The sequence below is a fragment of the Coregonus clupeaformis genome, chromosome 8, assembly GCF_020615455.1.
Source record: "Coregonus clupeaformis isolate EN_2021a chromosome 8, ASM2061545v1, whole genome shotgun sequence".
In the NCBI taxonomy this organism is placed as follows: Eukaryota; Metazoa; Chordata; class Actinopteri; order Salmoniformes; family Salmonidae; genus Coregonus; species Coregonus clupeaformis.
In genome coordinates this window covers 19342141-19358867 of record NC_059199.1, presented here as the reverse complement: position 1 = coordinate 19358867, position 16727 = coordinate 19342141, and the positions used below count along the sequence as shown (strand labels likewise).

At 43.7% G+C, this 16727-nt stretch overlaps 1 protein-coding gene across 2 annotated transcripts in view; it reads right to left on the bottom strand.

Annotated features, from left to right (window-relative positions):
- Positions 1-16727, bottom strand: part of LOC121571236 (sodium/potassium/calcium exchanger 2) — a 216926-nt gene that overhangs the window by 113430 nt on the left and 86769 nt on the right. Inside the window, exons 3-4 of one of the 2 annotated variants that reach the window (XM_041882578.1) lie at positions 13114-13155; positions 11355-11463 (exon numbers count right to left, since the gene is read on the bottom strand). In XM_041882578.1, the coding sequence (XP_041738512.1) occupies positions 11355-11463; positions 13114-13155 (151 nt within the window). The remainder of the gene's footprint in view (positions 1-11354; positions 11464-13113; positions 13156-16727) is intronic. The other variant, XM_041882579.1, reaches the window with a different exon arrangement.

Sequence of the window (16727 nt, the reverse complement as noted above, 5' to 3'; positions counted from 1 at the left end):
GTGGTTAAGAGCGTTGTGCCAGTAACCGAAAGGTTGCTGGTTCTAATCCCCAAGCCGACTGGTGAAATATCTGTCGATGTGCCCTTGAGCAAGGCACTTAACCCTATTTGCTCCTGTAAGTCGCTCTGGATAAGAGCGTCTGCTAAATGACTAAAATGTAAATGTAATGTAATGACAAAGTAACGAGGCTGATGTGCATTGCAAGCTGCTCCAAGGAGTTGGTCAGATTTGACTTCCCAACAGCAACGGCTCACTTCGAGCAGGCCAAGGTCCACCGCAAATTATTGTGTTTTGTCAGGACCCGGTCCTAGCTGCCGCCCTAGGCAAGATCAACATATTCCGCCCCTGTGTCATGTTTAGGATAAAGATTTGGAATGGATTGATAGACAAGAGCAGATTAACGATGTGTATAATGCGCAATTGGTGACTTTCAGTTGAGCTTATTCAGTAGCACTTGGAAACGAAACATTGTTGCTAACTACAGTGGGGGAAAAAAGTATTTAGTCAGCCACCAATTGTGCAAGTTCTCCCACTTAAAAAGATGAGAGAGGCCTGTAATTTTCATCATAGGTACACGTCAACTATGACCTACAAAATGAGGAAAAAAAATCCAGAAAATCACATTGTAGGATTTTGAATGAATTTATTTGCAAATTATGGTGGAAAATAAGTATTTGGTCAATAACAAAAGTTTCTCAATACTTTGTTATATACCCTTTGTTGGCAATGACACAGGTCAAACGTTTTCTGTAAGTCTTCACAAGGTTTTCACACACTGTTGATGGTATTTTGGCCCATTCCTCCATGCAGATCTCCTCTAGAGCAGTGATGTTTTGGGGCTGTCGCTGGGCAACACAGACTTTCAACTCCCCCCAAAGATTTTCTATGGGGTTGAGATCTGGAGACTGGCTAGGCCACTCCAGGACCTTGAAATGCTTCTTACGAAGCCACTCCTTCGTTGCCCGGGCGGTGTGTTTGGGATCATTGTCATGCTGAAAGACCCAGCCACGTTTCATCTTCAATGCCTTTGCTGATGGAAGGAGGTTTTACTCAAAATCTCACGATACATGGCCCCATTCATTCTTTCCTTTACACGGATCAGTCATCCTGGTTCCTTTGCAGAAAAACAGCCCCAAAGCATGATGTTTCCACCCCCATGCTTCACAGTAGGTAGGTATGGTGTTCTTTGGATGCAACTCAGCATTCTTTGTCCTCCAAAACCAACGAGTTGAGTTTTTACCAAAAAGTTCAATTTTGGTTTCATCTGACCATATGACTATCTCCCAATCCTCTTCTGGATCATCCAAATGCACTCTAGCAAACTTCAGACGGGCCTGGACATGTACTGGCTTAAGCAGGGGGACACGTCTGGCACTGCAGGATTTGAGTCCCTAGCGGCGTAGTGTGTTACTGATGGTAGGCTTTGTTACTTTGGTCCCAGCTCTCTGCAGGTCATTCACTAGGTCCCCCCGTGTGGTCTTGGCCATAGTGGAGTTTGGAGTGTGACTGTTTGAGGTTGTGGACAGGTGTCTTTTATACTGATAACAAGTTCAAACAGGTGCCATTAATACAGGTAACGAGTGGAGGACAGAGGAGCCTCTTAAAGAAGAAGTTACAGGTCTGTGAGAGCCAGAAATCTTGCTTGTTTGTAGGTGACCAAATACTTATTTTCCACCATAATTTGCAAATAAATTCATTAAAAATCCTACAATGTGATTTTCTGGAAAAAAAAATCTCAATTTGTCTGTCATAGTTGACGTGTACCTATGATGAAAATTACAGGCCTCTCTCATCTTTTTAAGTGGGAGAACTTGCACAATTGGTGGCTGACTAAATACTTTTTTCCCCCACTGTATTCACATCTGAGAGTTACAATGTTGCAATCACAAGGGAGCCAAACTGCCTATAGTAGGAAACAGAGTTCTTATCAATAAGCCACGTACACTACCGTTCAAAAGTTTGGGGTCACTTAGAAATGTCCTTGTTTTCGAAAGAAAAGCAATTTTTCTGACCATTAAAATAACATCAAATTGATCAGAAATACAGTGTAGACACTGTTAATGTTGTAAATGGCTATTGTAGCTGGAAACGGCTGGTTTTTTATGGAATATCAACATAGGCGTACAGAGGCCCATTATCAGCAACCATCAGTCCTGTGTTCCAATGGCACGTTGTGTTTGCTAATCCAAGTTAATCATTTTAAAAGGCTAATTGATCATTAGAAAACCCTTTTGCAATTATGTTAGCACAGCTGAAAACTGTTGTGCTGATTAAAGAAGCAATAAAACTGGCCTTCTTGAGACTCGTTGAGTATCTGGAGCATCAGCAATTGTGGGTTCATTTACAGGCTCAAAATGGCCAGAAACAAATAACTTTCTTCTGAAACTTGTCAGTCTATTCTTGTTCTGAGAAATGAAGGCTATTCCATGCGAGAAATTGCCAAGAAACTGAAGATCTCGTACAACGCTGTGTACTACTCCCATCACAGAACAGCGCAAACAGGCTCTAACCAGAATAGAAAGAGGAGTGGGAGGCCCCGGTGCACAACTGAGCAAGAGGACAAATACATTAGAGTGTCTAGTTTAAGAAACAGACGCCTCACAGGTCCTCAACTGGCAGCTTCATTAAATAGTGCCCGCAAAACACCAGTCTCAACGTCAACAGTGAAGAGGCGACTCCGGGATGCTGACCTTCTAGGCAGAGTTGCAAAGAAAAAGCCATATCGCAGACTGGCCAATAAAAACAAAAGATTAAGATAGGCAAAATAACACAGACACTGGACAGAGGAAGATTGGAAAAAAGTGTTATGGACAGATTAATCAAAGTTTGAGGTGTTCGGATCACAAAGAAGACCAAATGGAAATGTGCTGGAGGAGTGCTTGATGCCATCTGTCAAGCATGGTGGAGACAATGTGATGGTCTCGGGGTGATTTGGTGGTGGTAAAGTGGGAGATTTGTACAGGGTAAAAGGGATCTTGAAGAAGGAAGGCTATCACTTCATTTTGCAACGCCATGCCATACCCTGTGGATGGCGCTTGATTGGACCCAATTTCCTCCTACAACAAGACAATGACCCAAAGAATAGCTCCAAACTATGCAAGAACTATTTAGGGAAGAAGCAGTCAGCTGGTATTCTGTCTATAATGGAGTGGCCAGCACAGTCACCGGATCTCAACCCTATTGAGCTGTTGTGGGAGCAGCTTGACCGTAAGGTACGTAAGAAGTGCCCATCAAGCCAATCCAACTTGTGGGAGGTGCTTCAGGAAGCGTGGGGTGAAATCTCTTCAGATTACCTCAACAAATTGACAACTAGAATGCCAAAGGTCTGCAAGACTGTAATTGCTGCAAATGGAGGAATCTTTGATGAAAGCAAAATTTGAAGGACACAATTATTATTTATATAAAAAATCATTATTTATAACCTTGTCAATGACTACATTTCCTATGCATTTTGCTATATTTCATGGAAAACTAAGAAATGTCTAAGTGACCCCAAACTTTTGAACGGTAGTGTATATCACACATGGCACGAGTCACGACCCCACGATAGTTCAAATTACAATAAACATAACATTTATTAACATCATCCAGTAGAACTTTTTAAAGAGTGAGATATCATTTGAGCTTTGGAAACAAGTGCTTTCATAAATGCATGGTGTGGGCCTCGTATCACAGGAGCATTGTAAAATAAGCTTTCTCTCAATGAACCAGCCTTAACAAATTTAGTTTATTTACATATCGAATTTGCTTGTCCAACATCAGTTTTATAATTTCTTCATTCTGTGGCCGCCAAGATTGTTCTCTTTCCACTGCTGCGGTGCTGAATCGCAGCTGGAATGGGGAGTGGGGCGGGCCGGCCCGGTCATGGCTAGAAGGGATCCAGCTTTTGTCAAATTAACTTCAAAAGTTGTTTTTTTCCCTTCATTTTAGCTAACCCTAACCCTTTTCCTAACCTTAACCTAATTCTCCTAATCTGCTATGTTAATTCTCCTAACTTGCTGTGTAAGTTCTCCTAACCTGCTACGAAAAAGTCAAATCTGAAGTTAATTTGACAAAAGCTAGATACCATCTAGCCCTGACCGGCCGGCCCTATTGTTTGTAGACAGCCATGATTTGTTATTTATTAGGCCTAATTAAAATGTTCATGCCTAGGCTAAATGAAGTTAGAGGCCTAGATTGTATTGAAAACAGCTGTGTTTTGTTATTAATTAAAATGTTCATACAAATAGCCTATAGGATAGGTCGTTTGCAAATTACATTATACAAATATTATATTTTGAAGTTGTGTTTTATTACTGTGTAAGCAACTCTTTAACCAGTAGTGACGTCATTCATGAGGCAAGAGGGGAGCAGCTGTCAGTTCGCTGAGTCTTTGGGAGAGACGAAAGAGGGACCGATTAAGTGAATTAATAAAGTTTTGGTGGCAATTAACTTTGAAATCAGCATATTTTGCATTATGGTTTGCATATGATCATAAACAAAGTACTAGGGGTATTGAATTGATGTTGGCTTCAGCTGTAAGCTAGCAAGGAACGTTAGCCTACAAAGCTGGAAGCTACCGGTGTCATCTTTTTTTATTAATTTTTTGCATTGTAAAGTATTCTTGCCTGTATGGACATTGTTTTGTGAACAGTAATGAACAGTTTTAACATTTCTACATGCCATGTCGCATTACGAGTGGGGAGCATGATGCAGCCCAGACTTCCAGTGTAGGCAAGTGGACCAGGCACAGTGTGCTCACGCTATATGGGGGACATTGTCACGCCCTGACTCAGGGGACGCTTATATGTTGAGTCAGGGTGTGTATATTCCTTGTTGTGCTTGTTCTATGTTATAGGATCTAGTAGGTCTAGATCTATGTTGTCCGGTGTGGTTCCCAATCAGAGGCAGCTGTCGCTCGTTGTCTCTGATTGGGGACCATACTTAGGCAGCCTATTGGCACTAGTGGGTTGTGGGATCTTGTTCCGTATAAGGTATGTTGTTTGTGTCTACCGTGGACTTCACGTTTCGTTTCGTTTATTGTTTTGTCGAGTGTTTATTAAGTTTAAATAAACATGTATGCATATCACGCTGCGCCTTGGTCTGACCCGTCTATGAACGAACGTGACAGAAGATCCCACCAAACAAGGACCAAGCAGCGTGCCCAGAAGGAGCAAACGCCAGGGATTCAACGGGAGGTAACTTTAGCAGATGTCCTCTTCGGTTGGGGGAGAATTACTGAGGAGGAGGCCGTCCGTTATCGGGAGGCGATGAAGGTTGATGCCCAGGTAGGAGAGGAGAAACGGCGCCAACCGTGCCGACGACGGAGACCCGAGAGGCAACCCCAAGAACATTTTTGGGGGGGCACACGAGGTGGATGACGAGGCAGCAGGAGGCCGTGGAAGGGCGAATCTGCAGGTTAGGAGAGGAGGCCACCATGTTACGGGGGCTATTGGTTCAGAGGGAGCAGGAGTTATTCGGTCAGAGGGAGGCGCTACAGGAGGCTAAAAGGGAGAAGGAAAGTGTAGAGGCACAGCGAGAGGAGCTGGTTAGGCAGCAGAAGGAGCGGGGGTTAATAAAGGAACCCAGTCCCGCTCCTCGCACCAAGCAAGTGGTGCGCGTCGCCAGTCCGGTCCGGCCCGTTCCTGCTCCCCGCACTAAGCCAGTGGTGCGTGTTCCCAGTACGGCCCGACCCGTTCCTGCTCCTCGCACCAAGCCAGTGGTGCGCGTCGCCAGCCCGGCCCGGCCTGTTCCTGCTCCTCGCTCCAAGCCAGTGGTGCGTGTCGCCAGCCCGGCCCGGCCTGTTCCTGCTCCTCGCACCAAGCCAGTGGTGCGCGTCGCCAGCCCGGCCCGGCCTGTTCCTGCTCCTCGCACCAAACCAGTGGTGCGCGTCGCCAGTCCGGTCCGGCCCGTGCCTGCTCCTCGTACCAGACCAGTGGTGCGTTTGTCCAGTCCGGCACGGCCCGTGCCCGTTCCACCGGCACCGGTCAGCTGCTCCACTCCAGAGCCAGAGCAGTCCGCTCCACCGGTGCCTGATCCAGTTCCGGTCAGCTGCTCCACTCCGGAGCCAGAGCAGTCCGCTCCACCGGTGCCTGATCCAGCTCCGGTCAGCTGCGCCACTCCGGAGCCAGAGCAGTCCGCTCCACCGGGGTCCAGTCCAGCTCCGGTCAGCGGCTCCGGTCAGCGGCTCCAGTCCAGACCATGACGTCAGCCCCTCTCCAGGTTCGGGGTCTCCCACACCAGGGTCCAGACTGGGCCTGGCGTATCGTGGGAGGAAGGAGAGGGGAAGCAACGCGCCGAGGTATAGACCAGACCAGGGGCGCAACAGGGAGGCGAAGAGTGAGAGGTCGTCACGTCCTGAGCCGGATCCGCCTCCGAGGCGGAATGCCCACCCGGCCCCTACCCTGTTATGTTTATGTTGTGCGGTCGGAGTCCGCACCTTTGGGGGGGGGTACTGTCACGCCCTGACTCAGGGGACGCTTATATGTTGAGTCAGGGTGTGTATATTCCTTGTTGTGTTTGTTCTATGTTATAGGATCTAGTAGGTCTAGATCTATGTTGGCCGGTGTGGTTCCCAATCAGAGGCAGCTGTCGCTCGTTGTCTCTGATTGGGGCCAATACTTAGGCAGCCTATTGGCACTAGTGGGTTGTGGGATCTTGTTCCGTATAAGGTATGTTGTTTGTGTCTACCGTGGACTTCACGTTTCGTTTCGTTTATTGTTTTGTCGAGTGTTTATTAAGTTTAAATAAACATGTATGCATATCACGCTGCGCCTTGGTCTGACCCGTCTATGAACGAACGTGACAGACATCGACTGTGCTGATACAGACTTGATCCGTGAAACACATTTGACAGAAGTACCGAAAGTAGTTTCATGTTCTAGTGTCAAAAAAGTCAAACTCTTCTTCATATTCCAAGAGATGTTGTCAATCATAATCTTGTGGCCATAAAGCTGAATTTCATTGTTATATCTGTTACTGTTAGCTCAACTGGATAACCCACAGTGGCTAGCTCAACCAGTGCTATTAGTTCAAATGTGAATTACATAAATATAGATATCCCCTTGGCTTTCAAATCACGTAAAGGGCTTGGGCTGTTGCACATAAACTATGTGCTATAAAGGTGAATGCACCAATTTGTAAGTCGCTCTGGATAAGAGCGTCTGCTAAATGACGTAAATGTAATGTAATATAATAAACGTGCAGAGTTTGATTTCTAAAATGGACCATCTTGATATCTGGGTGCAGGAAACAAGCCCTGATGTTGTGGTTCTCACAGATATTTTGCTGAAGGATTCAGATATGGAAATATAAATGTTTGACCCGTTTCAAGAAACTAGGCGTATGTTGCACGTCACTACTTCACAGGAGATGCATTTGAACATATTTTGTAAAATTTATTTTTATCAAAATACGTTTTTTGGCAGAACATGGGAACTTTCATGTGCATTAATAACAAACGTGTCTGCCATCTGTAAATACAAATCAAATTGTTAAATAACGAGCGAAGTTGGTTTAGCCACAGAAAAATACAGGAACTTTCCCTCTAACCATTATTGGCTGAGATAATGGATGGGCTGGACATGCCGAGAGATGAGTTCGGATTGGTCTGCCATGTAGCATGCTTCTGACGATAACATGATCTGCTAAGTATGTGTGGATAATCCTGTCTACCGTGGCTTTTTTTGAAAGATATCATGAAGAACTGAAAAAGTTTTGTTACTGTTCTCAACATTGCTGCCCTGAAGTTAATAGCGCTATCGACAGTGGGAAAACGTTGTGTTGGACTACTTTCTGGAGGATGAACATGCCATGCTGACTCTCTGACACTGAAAATGAATCAGACAATGAAGAAATCCCTGATTTAGGTAAAAACATTTTCATTGAACCAGACATTGAAGTCTTCTGATGACAATAGTGGTGAAGAAACGGTGTCGTTGTCACGGAAGAAGTTGACCGAGTTTTGAAATCAGTGGAATGATCGGTGGAAGGAGAGACATGATTGCCAAATGCGGGACAGTCTAAAAAGAGAACACAGAAAGAAGGCTGTTGTATAAAACACCTGTCTCCGGATTACATCTTCAAACTAAGGTAAGGGCAACCATGGCATCCATGTAAGAGTCTAGCAAAATTTTCAGATATTATACGTTTCTAATTTCCTTGCAAGTTAAAGCATACTGTTAGCTAGCTAGCTAACATTAGCTGGCTGGCTCGCTAGCTAACGTTACGTGTATGATCTGTATGAGCTCTCGAAAGAGGCCAGATTTCCCGAGTTGGAATTCCAAGTGTTTTTTTGTTTTTTTTTGTTCCCAGTTGTTTGAATTGCATTGGAGTTGGGATTTTTTTTAGCTAGCTAGCTACATGTCTAAACAAAAGACTCCACTATGCAAGTAACCATTTCACTGTACCGTTTACACCATCTGTATCCTGTGCATGTGACAAATAAACGTAGATTTGATTTGATATAGAGTGTGTTTACCAAGTATTCACACCCCTGGACTTTTTCCACATTTTGTTGGGTTACAGCTTGAATTCACTTACAGTGGGGGAAAAAAGTATTTAGTCAGCCACCAATTGTGTAAGTTCTCCCACTTAAAAAGATGAGAGAGATCTGTAATTTTCATCTTAGGTACACGTCAACTATGACAGACAAAATGAGGATTTTTTTTCCAGAAAATCACATTGTAGGATTTTTAATGAATTTATTTGCAAATGATGGTGGAAAATAAGTATTTGGTCAATAACAAAAGTTTCTCAATACTTTGTTATATACCCTTTGTTGGCAATGACACAGGTCAAACGTTTTCTGTAAGTCTTCACAAGGTTTTCACACACTGTTGCAGGTATTTTGGCCCATTCCTCCATGCAGATCTCCTCTAGAGCAGTGATGTTTTGGGGCTGTCGCTGGGCAACACGGACTTTCAACTCCCTCCAAAGATTTTCTATGGGGTTGAGATCTGGAGACTGGCTAGGCCACTCCAGGACCTTGAAATTCTTCTTACGAAGCCACTCCTTCGTTGCCCGGGCGGTGTGTTTGGGATCATTGTCATGCTGAAAGACCCAGCCACGTTTCATCTTCAATGCCCTTGCTGATGGAAGGAGGTTTTCACTCAAAATCTCACGATACATGGCCCCATTCATTCTTTCCTTTATACGGATGTCGTCCTGGTCCCTTTGCAGAAAAACAGCCCCAAAGCATGATGTTTCCACCCCCATGCTTCACAGTAGGTATGGTGTTCTTTGGATGCAACGCAGCATTCTTTGTCCTCCAAACACGACGAGTTGAGTTTTTACCAAAAAGTTATATTTTGGTTTCATCTGACCATATGACATTCTCCCAATCCTCTTCTGGATCATCCAAATGCACTCTAGCAAACTTCAGACAGGCCTGGACATGTACAGGCTTAAGCAGGGGGACACGTCTGGCACTGCAGGATTTGAGTCCCTGGCGGCATAGTGTGTTACTGATGGTAGGCTTTGTTACTTTGGTCCCATCTCTCTGCAGGTCATTCACTAGGTCCCCCCGTGTGGTTCTGGGATTTTTGCTCACCGTTCTTGTGATCATTTTGACCCCACGGGGTGAGATCTTGCGTGGAGCCCCAGATCGAGGGAGATTATCAGTGGTCTTGTATGTCTTCCATTTCCTAATAATTGCTCCCGCAGTTGATTTCTTCAAACCAAGCTGCTTACCTATTGCAGATTCAGTCTTCCCAGCCTGGTGCAGGTCTACAATTTTGTTTCTGGTGTCCTTTGACAGCTCTTTGGTCTTGGCCATAGTGGAGTTTGGAGTGTGACTGTTTGAGGTTGTGGACAGGTGTCTTTTATAATAATAATAATAATAATAATAATATGCCATTTAGCAGACGCTTTTATCCAAAGCGACTTACAGTCGTGCGTGCATACATTTTTTTTTTGTGTATGGGTGGTCCCGGGGATCGAACCCACTACCTTGGCGTTACAAGCGCCGTGCTCTACCAAATACTTTATACTGATAACAAGTTCAAACAGGTGCCATTAATACAGGTAACGAGTGGAGGACAGAGGAGCCTTTTAAAGAAGAAGTTACAGGTCTGTGAGAGCCAGAAATCTTGCTTGTTTGTAGGTGACCAAATACTTATTTTCCACCATAATTAGCAAATAAATTCATAAAAAATCCTACAATGTGATTTTCTGGAGAAAAAAAATCTCAATTTGTCTGTCATAGTTGACGTGTACCTATGATGAAAATTACAGGCCTCTCTCATCTTTTTAAGTGGGAGAACTTGCACAATTGGTGGCTGACTAAATACTTTTTTCCCCCACTGTATGGTTGCCATGTTCTCAGAACATAATATATTAATGTTATAGACACGTTTCTGTCACGTTCGTTCAATGACGGGTCAGACCAAGGCGCAGCGTGATATACGTACATGTTTATTAACTTATAAACACCACGACAAAACAACAAACGAAACGTGAAGTCCAGGGTAGAACACACAACATACCTTACACGGAACAAGATCCCACAACTACACAGTGCCAATAGGCTGCCTAAGTATGATCCCCAATCAGAGACAACGAGCGACAGCTGCCTCTGATTGGGAAACACACCGGCCAACATAGATCTATACATACTAGAATACAACATAGAATATATACAACAAGGAATATACACACCCTGACTCAACATATACGAGTCCCCTGAGTCAGGGCGTGACAGTTTCATGGGAACGTCGCGAGAACATTTGTGTCCAGTTTTCTGAGGGTTAGGAGAATATTCCATCAACGTCCCACCAAACATACACAGAACATGGTTGCCATGTTCTCAGAATATAGGCTATCAATGTTCTAGACACGTTTCATGAGAACGTTGCAAGACCATTCATGTGTCCAGTTTTCTGTGTTTTAGGAGAATATTCCCTCAACTTCCCACCAAACACACACAGAACGTGGTTGCCATGTTCTCAGAATATAGGATATCAATGTTCTAGACACGTTTCATGGAAACGTTGCAAGAACATTTGTGTCCAGTTTTCTGTGGGACGTTGATGGAATATTCTTTCTAGGCTTTAGGATGTGTTCCTCATTTCTTTATTAAATATTTAATGAAGAAGACAGTTCTATCAAAATCCATCTAATAGCAAAAACATTCAGTATGTGCCACAGCTCAGCCTGTCTTCATTGAATGTTGGCCGAGTAGCAGAGAAACATGAACCTGGGTTAACCTAAAAATGACCAGGATTATGAGCACCAGTTTGACTCTTTCATCTTCTGGCTCTGTATGGAAGTGGAACCAGGCGAAGATAAAGAAAAACATTCCATGTTGCTTTGTGTACACACTAGAAAAACAGGAGTAGAGAAACAGTGACCGTTTTGTGTGTTGGATAACTGCTTACCTTCACTGAGAGGGTCCAGTGTGTGGATCATGAGCTGGAAGATACTGTTTCTCATCAGGCTGTTGTGCAGGGAGGCTGAGCTGCCACCTCTCTGAAGCCGGGGCCTAGCCTGCAAGAGGAGCACAATGCTGTCACACAAACAATGGCACCATTACACAAGTCTTTCTAGTCCTTGGCGGTTCCCCTAAGGAAATACCTGAAGGACACTATAACACTGTAGTGTTAGCTGTATTTCTCATACAAAATGATGCAGTACCATCATTTTCGAAGCAAAATGCTCTTAGGCTAGTGAGTGCTGCCCTCTTCTTAGATCATTATCTGTATCAGGTCTAAAGTGTCATTGTCCATGTAGTGGAAATTCCCTGACCTGGAATTTCCCCTTAGTCTAACAGCCAAGATGTTGGTTACTCCTGTGAGAGACCTGGGTTCAGATCCTGCCTGTGACAATGGCACCCAACTGTAGGACGGTCTCTCATGGGGTTGAGGTCAAAGGGGGGTGAATTTAGCAGACATCAATAGGGCTCATGGTCTTGTGATGAAGTAGCCCTGCCTGTGACTTCAAAATCAGTGTCACCCTGGACCCAAGAGGGAATTTCCCGTTGGTCTAACAATTAAGATGTTTGTTTTTCCAGGTGAAACAATGTGCAAGTCCTTTCCATGAAACCAGTCAAATATCTAGGTGACATCTCCAGAACTGCACTGATCTCAAATATCATGCCCAAATCATATCAAAGTAACTTCAACCCAAGTCATTGAGCTACTGTACACAATCTCCTTCAGAGATGATGTGGGCATTTAAAACATGCTAACAGGGGACATTTTACTTTTTGAGGAGTTTTGATAAGAAAATGCTAATACTAGCGGTTGGTGGCAGTGACTAGTTTAACAAACCAAACCGTGAATTGTAGGGTAAGAAAACAAAATATACATTTGTAATGTGGCTGAACAATCACTACAGATGCGTTGGTGCCCTTGTCAACCATTTTGTGCATCAGGGAAAAAATCTGACTTTGTTGATCACTCATTGCGAAATACAGATACAGCATTAGACCAATCGGAGGTGTCAGCTGCCAAGCCCATATGGGTGTGAGCGGGTGGGGAGACACAGACTGCACTTTGTGAAAGGCCATAAGGATAGATTTGGGGGGGGGGTAGATCAGCTTAATATTGAAGATAGATTGTGGCTTCTATCAATGTATTTATTATTATTATGTTTAGTCATTTTAGCAGACGCTCTTATCCAGAGCGACTTACAGTTAGTGAGTGCATACATTTTTTCATACTGGCCCCCCGTGGGAATCGAACCCACAACCCTGCCGTTGCAAGCGCCATGCTCTACCAACTGACCTACACGGGGCCCCCTAACCCTACCACCCATCCCCTAATCGGAGTAAACTAATTACTTCTACTTCTTTATTATTTTCACCTAACCCTACCACCCATCCCCTAATTGGAGTAAACTAATGGACAACAATACTTTAATATTGGTTTTAAAGGAACTACAGCAAAACACTCACTGATCAATAACTTTGTTTTTAGCATTTTGGATGTATAAACTGTTCTTCAAGTGTTTGAAACTGTAGGCGTCATCGCATACTAACTCACTAGTGACCTACTGAGAGAGTAATTTTAGAATTGCAAGGACAGACCCAGAAAACAGAAAACGCATGGTTCTTGAGTACAGTATGGAAGGAGAGAATGAAGTTAGACTAGCTACATAGACACAGACACAAACATAGACAAACCAGACAGGACCTACCGACAGCTTGCTCTCATCCTCTGGTGCCCCGGGACTCACAGCCTTCATATCCAAGAAAAGAGAGAGGAAAAAGGGGGAGGGAGAAAGAGAAAGAGCACATAGATGTGAAGCATGTCTTACAAACCAGAGATAGACAGACGAAAAGACAGGAGAGACATTCCATTGTCGTAGTGATGATGATGATGTGTCATGGATGGATTCAAAAGAGTCACTATCTAGCTGACCAAGATAGGCTTATGATTAAAATGTTATTCTCAGCAGGCTTTTGAGATTCATCAGCCACATAGAAAACCATTCTATTCACTCTGCAGGACCCCGACTGACTCAAACAAATAGAGGGAAAGGTAAACCTAGCATACATGTAAATGTAAACTAGTACATGTAAAGAAATGACAAACCTGGTTCAAATCAAGCAAGTACTTGTGTGTTTGATTTGCACAGAAGCATGTGTAGGATGTATGGGGATAATACTTTATTTTTCGAAAATGGCAGTCCTGTGGTTTGACCCATTCAGCACTGACAACAAACCTGGCTATGAATTCATTTGACGAACGCACTGTATTGCTATTTCCTAAATCAAGTGTCAACTCCCTCCACCCGGAAGACATTAAAGACTTGCACATTAAACCTACTTATGTGGAAATCCATTATCTTCAAAGATTGAATTATGTCTCTCAATTGTGTTATTTCTCTTGTTATTTATCCTGTATTGTTTCCTTTCTCTCCACCAATGACATCAGACTCGCCCCCAAGCTTCATCCTAAGCCATGACAAGAATAACCTCTTTGTAGCCTTTTTATTTTACATTTACATTTTAGTCATTTAGCAGACGCTCTTATCCAGAGCGACTTACAGGAGCAATTAGGGTTAAGCGCCTTGCTCAAGGGCACATCGACAGATTTTTCACCTAGTCGGCTCGGGGATTAGAACCAGCGACCTTTCGGTTACTGGCACAACGCTCTTAACCACTAAGCTATCATCCACATCTCAGCTGCCAACCAAGGCCGGGATTCAAACAAACGCAGATTAACAACCTTTGCACTGCGATCCTGAAGAAAATAATGTTTGGAAGTAGGCTCTGAGATTTTAAGTTAACACCTGATATTACATTTAGGTAACAGTGTCTTTAAACAACTGGTAATGTGTCTGTAGGCAATAAAAAAATGAAATAACACCATTCTCTTCTTTATGAGATACTAAGAGAAGCTCTGCTCTTATGTATTGCTGTATTTGATTGACATGTGGAAAAAGTTAACAAATAGTGATTTGACAGCAGGTATTTTGCCATGGTCCAGCCACTGTGTACATGGTCTGGTTGGTTTATTGTGACTTGAGATTAGCTAAAGCCGTTGGGCACAGTGAGTCACATCTCCCATGAGTAGGGCCCTGTGTTTTGGACAATTTAATAACGCACTGTGCTTTTACTGGTATTTCCAGTAATATCCCGCAAGTGTCTCTGCAGGTAGAAAATCCTAGGACATTTTCTGCAATTGATACAAGGTATCTCCAATCAATCAAAACAAACGGCCCTACCCATTAATCAAGTGGTATTTGCCATTCAGAATGTATGGGCATGAACCAATCCAATTACACATGAACCAAATTCTCAGCCAATTGTTCTCAGAAGGTTACTACAGGTTTACAGTTTATTAGGTACACCACCCCGTACAGACAGTGATTCACGTGGCCGTGGCTTGCTATATAAAGCAGGCAGACAGGCATAGAGGCTTTCAGTTAAGGTTCGATTGAATGATAGAATGGGCCTAAGAGACTTTGAGCGTGGAATGATTGTCGGTGCCAGGCACGCCGGTTCCAGTATCTCAGAAGCAGCCGGCCTCCTGGGCTTCTCACGCACGACAGTGTCTAGGGTTCACCGAGAATGGTGCACAATCAAAAAACATACAGTCAGCTGCAGTCCTATGGCAGAAAACAGCTCTTTGATGAGAGAGGTTGAAAGAGAATGGCAAGAATTGTGCAAGCTAACAGGTGGGCCACAAACAGGCAAATAACGGTGCAGTACAGCATCTCGGAACGCACAACTCGCCGGTCCTTGTCACAGCTGGGCTATTGCAGCAGACGACCACAGCGGGTTCAACTCCTATCAGCTTATAACAAGAAGAAGTGGCTCCAGTGGGCACGCGGTCACCAACAATGGACAATTGAGGAGTGGAAAAACATTGCCTGGTCTGACGAATCCTGGTCCCTGTTGCATCAAGCTCATAGCAGATTCAGGATTTGGCATAAGCAGCATGAGTCCATGGCCCCATCATGCCTGATGTCAACGGTACAGGCTGGTGGCGTTGGTGAAATGGTGTGGGAAATGTTTTCCTGGCACACGTTAGGTCCCTTGATACCAATTGAGCAACGTTTGAACGCCACACCCTGTAGAATCTATGCCCCAAATAATTCAGGCTGTTCTGGAGGCAAAGGGGGGTCCGTCCCGGTACTAGATGGGTGTACCTAATAAACTGACTAATTTATCATTTTAGGTCATTCAGGCGGCCAGTTTGGGAAATATTAAGAGTATATCAACTTCTCCAGGCACCACTACAGCCCTGGAGGGAGCAGAAGTGCGTAGGGCTCATCTGGGGATCGAACCTGCTACAGGGGAAAGTAAATGGTTCCAGAGGCAATAGTGTTACACACTCAACCAGACTCCGGTCCAACACCTGAACATTTTATCTATCAAAAGGACCTGGATCTCCCTTTTAGTCCAGATTTATCAGGGCTAAACTGATAAAACCTTCTTCCACCATTCCATATCTTTTGAATAATCCCTGATTTTAAATAAATCCATTTAAATTATTTGTACCTTTCTTAAAGGCAACCCAGAGAGGCAGATAGAACAGGAGAATGTCAAATAATCTGCTTCGCTCATTAAACCAGTGTTAAATATCATGACTAATAATCACATAGGGAGATTAGCATGTCTTCTGCAGTCACTGTGCGTGCTAATCCCAACAGCTCTTGTCCCAGTTCTTATGTAATGTCACATCAGGATCATTCCTGGAAACGGATCATGGATACATCCTCGATGAAAGCAATCCATGCAATGCTGAAAAAAGTATTATGGAGTATTATGTGTAAAACAGACGACCTGTTCTGCAACTATCCATTAAAGGGGGGCTGAATTCACTCATTTCGCCTCACTTTTCATTAAGAAATGCTATGAGTTTGAAGTGGGTGTGTTATGTTCTCTACCGTTATGAAATATCTCAAACAGCCACCTGAGCGTGAACAATGGCTTAGCAACCGCGTGACGCAGCAAGACAAAGTGACTTTATGACCTTTTTAATATCCTCTTTCTCTACACAAATGTATTGGAATAAACTTTGTAGTTGCCAAGAATATTGTATTTTTAAGAAACATATTTGTTACGTAAGTGTCAACCCTGTTATAGCAAATAACAGGGTTGATGAGAAATTGATGTCAAAGTAACAGGGTTGAAGAGACAATTACCAAAAGTGACTATAAAAGTGATGTAACAGGGTGGAGGATTTAATCTTAAATCAGCCATAACTCCTCATGTGACAGGGGGACGGGGAATGAAAGCTTGTTGAAAGCTTGTTGCGTGCAACGGGGGGTCATTTGACTTTTAGATATTGAATGCTTTT